We start from the raw sequence: 9564 nt of genomic DNA, 5'->3' as shown, positions 1-9564 counted from the left end.
TCCATCCCTTTATGACCACAATGTACCCAACTTCTGATGGCTACTTTCAGCAGGATAATACGCCATGTCATAAAGCTGGAATCATCTCAGACTGGTTTCTTGAACATGACAACGAGTTAACTGTACTCAACTGGCCTCCACAGTCACCAGATCTCAATCCCATAGAGCATCTTTGGGATGTGGTGGAACGGGAGATTCACATCATGGATGTGCAGCCGGCAAATCTGCGCCAACTGTGTGATGCCATCATGTCAATATGGACGAAACTCTCTGAGGAATGCTTCCAGCACCTTGTTGAATCCATGCCACGAAGAATTGAGGCAGTTCTGAAGGCAAAAGGGGGTCCAACCCATTACTAGCATGGTGTACCTAATAAAGTGGTCGGTGAGTGTATGTATTAGTATATAGCATGGTAACTACTACAAACATTTACTTCTACATGCATGTATACCATTAAATTTGGCCTTATAAATATTATACATACTCATACACATGTACATCCATCGGGGGGTTATCTACTTCGCAGATTTTCCTATTTCGCGAGGGGTGGGGGGTTCTGGTCCCCATTAACCGCAATAAGCGAGGAATCACTGTAAATTTGATTTTTTATAATACAAAAATGACTATCCAGGAACATATAAATCCTGTAACACATGTAGTTTCACTTGCTTGAATGCATATGAATGCCACAGGCCTCAATCTGAAGACATAGAAGGACAGACAAATGACAGCAGCTGTGCAGTAATGTAACGGTCAACGTTTCCTTTTTTTAGCCTCCCGACATGTCATCACGAGGACTAAAATATATAAATGGTGCACACAAGCTTTTGCTCTTCTTTTTCACCTTTGTCAAAGTTATTTTTGAAGGACTTCTGCAACCTTAGTGAAGAATCGCTCTCTTCAAAGAGCAATGAAAGAGCGTTGGGATCCAACAAGGCCATTACAACATCATTGTCATAGAAAATTACACACTGCATATTTTTAAGAGACATATATAGTACGAATATAACAATATATTTGATGCTCAGTCATTCATGTCACAGAAGTGATACATAATCCAGAAATGATACTGCATGGCACTCTCACTCAGTTCAAACATTTACGAGAGTACAAAGCTGAAAGGGGAATGGAGGAACTGGAAATGTGTGCACTTTGTTGTTTGTTGAGTGCCCGCCCACTCCATGAATAACATTGGCAACTCCCTCTCTGTGGCTTTATGACGCACCAACTGGATCAGAGCAAAGAGACACAAGACTGACTCACCGTGTCTCGGCCACCAGCGAAAAGAAGGGAACACACATTTAACAGGGGATAACTTCAAAACCCTGAAAGACAACCTTTAAATCAGTGGTGAGAAAGACATGAGAATGAGGCTGTGTGCTGATATTCTTGCTCTGATGATCTGTGTGCAGAACGTTTGCTGAATGAGTTAGCCCTACTGTATGCAAGTCAGTATATGTGTTCCTGTCTCTTTTACAGGCTTTTGGGACTCTGCCCTGTCCAGCCAGCGGGCGACCTCCCACCCTCCCCGTCGACCTTCAAGCCGAACTCTCAGCCCCCAACGGATAAGCAGGACCGGCGAGGACCAGGGGTCGGAGCAGTGTTATACTGGGCCCCAGTGTGACAGCGCACCACCAACATTACGCCACCGGACTCCTTCCTCCAGAAGTGACAAAAGGCATTCCAATGCTACTCTCTGCTTTGTCAACCCACTGTTTTTCCAGACTCGGCAGCACCACCACTGTACAGAAGATCCAACTTCACATGAGTCTAACAACGTGCCTATGACACCCACAAGTGGCGGCCAAGAGAGCAAGCAGCACCCAGACGAAATTCAAGTGAACCGCAAATCGCAACCCCCTCCTCGTCCTCCCCCACCTCGCTTGATGCTGCGCAAGCGACCGGCACCACCTCCACCTGGAGTTCCAGCTCTTACCACCAGACCCAAAAGCATGCCAATGGCCATTCCCGTGGCCCCACGACAACAGCCTGCCCCCACCCGGCGCCCGGCCCCGCCTCGACCGACAATAGGTACTAAACACAGCGGCCCACTCAAAGGTTCACCAAGATCGCCAATCCCTGTGCCTTCAAACCCACCACCTCCAAGACCGAATAAGCCCGTTGTGGACCACCACTGCCACGTTGCCCTTGATGATGAGACCATTGCTCAAGCTTTGTCTAGAGTCAAGCTCCCCGCTTCCGTTCTGGATCATCTTCCACTGGAGGACAGCAGCGTGAGTCCATCAATCCAAAACAAGAGGAGACTTCAACGGCTCAGTGACATGAGCATGTCGACTTCTTCCTCTGATTCATTGGAATATTCACAGTCTCCTGGGTTATCCCTGGGCCTGGGCTCCAGCCAGTCATGCCATCTTAACCATCAAGAGAATGTAGAGGACACGAGTGAGGATGATGATGATGATGACGAGGATGGCGAAGAGGAAGTGGAGGAGGACTACGGTGTGGGCCTAGAGGCTGACTTGGAAATGCGTCTGCGTCCGTCCTTTAAAGCTAGAAGTCGCAGGGTGGGTGTGAGTCTAAGTGGGGGATCATTTATTCTTCCCCGGGCCTTAAAGGGACGCCTACGCAAGGTCAGCGGTATGCTCACATCTTTGATGACTCCAGAGAGACGGACAGTGAAAAAGATAGCTGAGCTGTCTCGGGATAAAAGTTCATATTTTGGCTCACTGGTTCAGGACTATATCAGCTTTGTTCAGGAGAATCGTGGTTGCCACACATCGGGAGAGGATTTTTTGCAGACACTCAGGCAGTTCATGACGCAGATGAAAGCTTACCTGTGCCAAAGCTCTGAGCTGGACCCTCCGATCGAATCGCTCATCCCTGAAGATGTGATTGGTAAGGCATTCATTCTATTAGATGTCTTTGAAAGCATTGTAACATCAAAAGAACCATTTGTGGTTGTAAAGGGATTGCGCATCGTGTTTTTTTGACGCAAGCGTGTGGGCGGTGACTCGCTTAGTATCGCTTCTCTATGATGTGAGATAATACCGTATAATTTAGGAAGTAAAAGCCAGTGGCGGCTCATCAGTAGTGGGCACTTGGCACCGTCCTCCCACCCAGTTGAGGCAGAGTGAAAAGGACAAAAATACACAAATGAAGATGAAATACTCTAATAAAAATACTTGAAAATATATGTATATCAGTTTTTAGACGAGCAGGATAAAAATAGGACAGTTACTGATTTTATTTATCTTTGGTGTCGCAAACGATGACAAACTTAGGGTTTTAGGCCGATACTCTGGTTGAAAGTATGACACGCAGCTGGCTGGACCTACCTCATGCAATACCCACAGATTGGCCACTTTGGGTGCAGAATTCCACTACTCACAGCCGAAAACATTTAAGTGGAGTTACCATTAAAGCAGACAAAATTTTCTGTCCGGGTCCGAGTGGCTCCCGCCTGCGTCAGGAACTTAACTTGTCAGATGGACGTGGTGACCACATTGGATGGGGCTCAGCCAGCCTTCTGCAGTGTATCATTTTCATCTCCTTGAAGTCACTTCAACGAGAGAACATGTAGCCAGGCCACATGGTTGATAACAGGTGTACTGGATTTATGGAGTTCAATTGTTCAACAAAATAACAGATATACAAAATAAATAAAACATTTGTCGCTTTTGCCATGACCACACTCTTAGGCCATCTGAAGAAAGGCATTGGTTGGGTGTTGTATCGCGCGATTGGACGGGGGGCCTTTTTAGAGCAAATAGCTTCAGCTGTGAAGGGTGATTAAGTTCTGGTCATACCCTCTCAAACTGAGCCGTACACTATCGAATCGAATCGTAATCCCACTGGATTGTTTCATTTATAAATCAAAGCGTCCTTGAATCGTTTTGCACCCCACTTAATGAAAACCGTGAAGCCTTTTTACCCTGGACATCATTTGTTGATGAAAAAGTGACGGTCCTAGTCTTGTCTTCTTCCTCTGAATCAAAACTATTTGAAGTGCTTCAAAGCTCGTGTTGAGTTTCAGTGAGGGCAAAGGGATGTGTCCATTTACTTCTTCTATTCTTAGACCCCACATTTTTTTTTCTCTGCCCATTCCTGAGATCTGAGGGTCGTTTAAAAGGCAGGCATTATTGAATTAAATCTAAATTCTTGGTGACATTTGTTGGAAAATATGTTAACTTAAACATACTTGAGGCCCATTATGTGACTAGAGCAATGCATGAATATGTGAATGACTTTTCAATTCACTCTTGTTCTTTGTCGACAATAACAGCAAAGCTTTGTTCCGAAAAGAAGTGATCCATTTTATTTGTACAAACAGACACTTAGCCCATTAATTATCTGATGTCATAAACCAACCCCACCGAACATGCAGAAAGAGAAGCACAAGTGGAGCGAAGCTTTTTAAGGCAATCCCACTCACACAACAGAATTGACACAGATAGAGGATGCCATAGCTTGTTGTCCTGAGCAGCAGCCCTGCTCATGTATTCTTAAAAATGTGGTGGGAGGTCTACCACCAAACATTTCAGATTTATATACACTTGAAATATTGAACACTGTTGATCATTTTTGTTCGACTTGACAACAAGGTATGTGCTACTTTGTGTTGGTCTAGTATATACAATCGCAACATAATACATTCATGTTGGTGATTGTAACATCACAAAAGGTGGAATAAGTTCAAGGCATATGAGTACAGTTGTGCTGGTATCTAAACTTATGAGCACAAGTGTTGGAGAATTTTATTTTTAAAGTTATTTGTTTTGAAAAAATAGCTGTTGATAGAATACATCAAATACATTCTGGTCATCATGATAGGTAACACAAATGTGCTAATTTTCTTAACACTGACTGTCCAATGCTTTATCATTGCTGCATTCATATTTCTTAAACATGTAATTTTTGAGAAATTGATGAATCAAACCTGGTTTTGTCCTAACATTTTTTTTTTTTGAACATGTCATTTTATGACGAGTGACTAAGCCACAATAGAATGTTGCTGATGTCAGGCCTAAACAGTGCCTCCAGTTACCTCAAATATTAATATTGGGCTCAATTTGCCGCTGTTGAAATATTCACAGCTACTTTTGTCATCATGTGCCCACACAGACGCAGACACTAGTGTCTTAGTCATACAGCACAAACATCCTCCTTCAGGCGATGTTAGGACCACACCAACAAAAGGACATAAAGAACATGCACATCCAATAAGAACATTTGTGTGATGGCTATTTTTTTCCATCTTTTTGTCAGCAGAATTCCAGAAAATGCTCTTTGTGGATACAGAAATAAACCTTACCCTCTCCCCCACGAGATGCAATGGCTCACTCTCAGTCAAAATCAATTGTATATCTGTTCACCCCATAGAGTTAGTATACTGATAAATGAATGCATGTGCTTTAATTAAAAAATTAAACATGTGTGATGCTTGATATTCAACAGAACATGTGCTGGAAAAGGCCATGCACAAGTGTGTGCTGAAGCCCCTGAAGACTTTCATCGACGTGGCCTTACATGATTTCCAGGTGAGAGAGCAGATCATCTATCTGACATATGCTCTCACAGTGTCACAGTACGATGACAAGGACAAATGGAAACTCAACCGGAGGGTACTGTAAAATAAGATAACCTTTATTAGGGCCACAGCGGGGACATTTGCAGCTAATGTAAGTACAGTAAAAGGCTTTCTCTGTCAAATTAAATTTGGCATGATGGTGTCGTCATGATGTTCTTTTCATAAAAAGTAAGCGACAAAGTACACACTTAGGACTCATGACCAGCGCAGGTCTGGCATACCGAGTTGTGTAAATCTGTGCGGGAACCTGGTGCTGGTAATGTGTATGTTATGCTCCAATGCAGTTTTAGGACACCAAAGGCACAAATCTTCATATATTGATGCAAATAGACAAAGTCAAGTAGCATCAGCACATCAGGCAGCCTGGCAGGAAACTCAGCAGCAAACTGCTGTGGGCAGCTCAGGCATTTGTAGTGGGGCTTTAATTACACAGGTGCAGTTGAACACCCTGTTTGGCCACCACCAACCAAGCTGCGGGGCAAGCAATGAATTAAGTCTTGATTGCCAGATCACCACAGTTTCAGATGTGCGGGCACAGGAACAAAAAGGGCAGTTTGGGCTGTTGTGGCCGTGAACACAGCTCACTCCATTTGCCGGCAATCAAAATGCGGCACACTCCCATCTCGCGTGGAGACATCTGTGTGTGGAAAGGGAACCAGTGATCAGTGTGTATTGGGAGCATTGTCATTAAGGGAGCAACAGACATGAAATACAAGATGAGCTGCTGGCAACATGGATTTGTCCACCGACTCCATTTTTCTAGTCCCACCCAATCCCAAATTGGTAGTGTGCCACCCACAGAGCTATACTAATGTTGATAATGATAATGCCCACTGTAAGGAATGAAATACGATGACACCCACCAAATGTTGTGCGGGGCTGAGCGTATCTGCCAGCACCTCGATCAAATCCACCAAAATCGCGTTTGACAAGCGACCTACCTTATCCCAAAAGTTAGACTTAGTCTTAGGAGACCTAAATTTAGACCAATTCTGAGCTCTCAAATTATCAGATGTGCTGGGTTCATATGTCAAAGGACGCACCCTCGCTGTCAGAACCCCCATCAGATTATAATTGGAGCAGATACTTTTTGTCATGTAAGAGCTTTCTTTTATGTAGTTCTTCTTGTATACATAGAATTGTTGTTCTGGATCTGAATGGTGACATTTCATATGTTCTAAACTTAGTCTGAAGTAAAACAGAAGCAGGTTAAACTTACTATTTTTTTTTTGTTCTTAATAGGTTCGCAGTGGAGATTGGCAGCAGATGAAAGAGAATTTGGCCTTGGCTAAATCCAAGAGGCCTCAGGAGCTGGGCGTGGATGGTGCAGTACCGCCTGACGCTGTGGCAATTGAGAAGATTCGACATAAGTTTCTTGACATGAGGAAGATGTACTCGCCTGAGAAAAAGGTGTCGCTGCTGTTACGCGTGTGCAAGCTCATCTACACCATCATGCAGGACAACTCAGGTATAGAGTTTTCGCCGAAAATAAATTAGAGCACAGAAACATAATGGCAATTGACGACTACACAATGATGTCGCTACCTGTTTGTCTTTTTTTTCAAGCTTTAACACATTGTGGGAATTTGTATTGCTTTGTTTCAAAGTAAATGTGCAGCCTCCAAGTCTGTTGCCCCCTCCCTGACCTGTATTCACACCACACATACCTCCACGTCTGCTTCCTTCTAGGGAGGATGTACGGCGCGGATGACTTCCTGCCCATGTTGACGTATGTGGTAGCGCAGTGTGACATGCCTCAGCTGGACATGGACATCCAGTACATGATGGAACTACTGGATCCATCTCTTCTTCAAGGAGAAGGTACTGCTTTGTATTCCTATTTTATGCATGGTAGGTTAGGTGAAGACTCTGAAGTCTTAAATATGATTGTTATTTTGCAGTCAAGACAACATCAAATTATTCTGTGCTTATAATGGCTGCCATGAAGTCTACACTGATGATTTTTACTCTTTCTTGCCGCTGAAAACTCTCTTGAGGTTGTCTATCTGAAATGACACCCGGTTAGCTTCACCAAGCCAGCTGCATTTGGGGGCTCAGAAAGGCGGAAATTCCAGTCGCTTAGACTTGAATGGCCTGGAACAGTTTCAGAGGAAAAAGGTTTCAGAATGTCTGCCAGCCCGTCGGCCTTTCTTCAGTCAATTAGCTGGGAAATAACAGTGGTATGAATGCCCCTTGTTATCCGCGGTGCCTTTGGGAGCATTTTTCAACTGAGAAATGCTGCCTGGCTATCATGCAACATTTTCTGATGATTTGAAACCGATTCCTATCAATTAGACAGTGCTTTACTCGTAACACTGAATTACAATAATCCGGTAATCTGTCAATCAAAACCACACCTTAATGATGCCATCGTTCCCAGTCTTTCATACAAAGTTTATATTTTCAATCTCTTTGATCCTAGGAGGATACTACCTAACAAGTGCCTATGGGGCGATGGCCCTCATCAAGAATTTTCAGGAGGAGCAAGCAGCAAGGGTGCTGAGCTCTGAGGCCAGAAACACTTTACATCAGTGGCACCGCCGTCGCACTGCTCAGCGTTCGGCACCCACAGTGGACGACTTTCAGGTAGCACACCTGACCTGATCCCAGGCTGTGAGTTGTACCAATTTCAAATACATCCTAATTTCTGCTCTTTGAATGATGCAATCTGTAAAAAAAATACATGGACAAAAGTAGTGGCCCACCTGCCCATTAGATATAGGCAGGTCCATAAATATCAGGACAAGGACACCATTTTTCAGTATTCCAGCTCTGTATAACACCACAGTTGATTTCAAATGAAACCATTTGGATTTGTTTGAGGTGAAGAACTGAGCTTGAGGGTGTTTACATCCAAATCAGGTGAACTCTGTAGGAATCATGACAGGGTGGTATCTCATTGAGCGGCGAATGCCTGCGAAGGTATCGAACGTGTGACGGTCTGGGGGCGGCTTTATTCTTCAGGACCTGCACGACTGCGATTGCTGTGATGAATGAAACAATGAATTGTGCTGCTCTCTCATAGAAAACGATGAATGTCCGGCCATCAGCACAAACATACCAAAAAAAAATTCAATATCTAACGCAAAAAAACAAATACAGTTGAGGTCCCGTAGTGTGACCTTTAATTGGCTCGAACAATTCTGACAAGAATAATGTGCCAAAATTCCTCCATAGCAACGTGAAGAAGCCAGTTATTAGGTTCAGCGAGGTAATGACTTTTCCACATATGACCAGATGGGTCTGCAATTTTTTTTCCTTGTTCATAAATATATTCATTTAAGCACTGCATTTTCCATTTCCATCGGTTGGAAAATACGCTGACAAAAAAAAAAATCAGAAATCAGCAAAGCTGCAAATACTTTTTCAGTCACAGTAAAAAAAGGGCATCTTGGCTCATGTATTTAAAATTACTTACACTCAGAGATGAAAGTCCTCCGGCTTTTCCCGGAATTCCGGGTTTTTCGAATTTTTATGAAAATTTCTCCGGAGAATTGAGGAAAATTTGCATAATCCGGATATTAGTTGACAACATTGAACGAAGACGCGTTTGAGTTCGTTGTATTGCTTTCACGAGCTTAGCCATATTGAGGCACTAACACTAGTAACAGTAAAGAGATTTTTGTTTGTGTAATAATGACAGAAGGCATGATGGCGTTTGACTCATGGTTTAGTAGAACGAATGGCAACTCGCAACAACAGTAGCAAGGGTCATTTTGCCTCTCGGGTTATACCATCTCAACTTGAACGTGGGGGATAGTCCCCAAACAATTTTCGTCTCTTTATAAACACACCTGCTAAACCCCAGTGGAACGAATAAAAGACGCCGTCAACAAGACAGTTGTCGTAAAAAATATATTTGGCCAAAAAGGGAAAAACACAGATTGGCAGAAAATCGTGTCCGTCCGACTACGAGTGTCGTCTCGGCTAACTTAGCTTAGCTGTTGTCGTGTGTGACGTCATTTGCGTCGGCGCTGATTGGTTGAAATCAAAAGACGCGCTTGCGTACATGTTCG

General features: G+C 43.7%; 1 protein-coding gene across 3 annotated transcripts in view; it reads left to right on the top strand.

Annotated features, from left to right (window-relative positions):
• Window positions 1-9564, top strand: part of LOC109521738 (ras and Rab interactor 2) — a 42580-nt gene that overhangs the window by 31311 nt on the left and 1705 nt on the right. For 2 of the 3 annotated variants that reach the window (XM_019879778.1, XM_019879777.1), the window contains 5 exons: window positions 1480-2856; window positions 5416-5498; window positions 6791-7016; window positions 7238-7369; window positions 7971-8134. In XM_019879778.1, coding sequence (XP_019735337.1) covers window positions 1480-2856; window positions 5416-5498; window positions 6791-7016; window positions 7238-7369; window positions 7971-8134 — 1982 coding nt within the window. Of the gene's footprint in view, window positions 1-1479; window positions 2857-5415; window positions 5499-6790; window positions 7017-7237; window positions 7370-7970; window positions 8162-9564 lie in introns of all 3 variants that reach the window. The other variant, XM_019879779.1, reaches the window with a different exon arrangement.

This window comes from Hippocampus comes, unplaced genomic scaffold (assembly GCF_001891065.2).
Source record: "Hippocampus comes isolate QL1 unplaced genomic scaffold, H_comes_QL1_v1.1 scaffold158, whole genome shotgun sequence".
NCBI lineage: Eukaryota > Metazoa > Chordata > Actinopteri > Syngnathiformes > Syngnathidae > Hippocampus > Hippocampus comes.
This window is presented reverse-complemented; position numbering and strand designations above follow the sequence as displayed.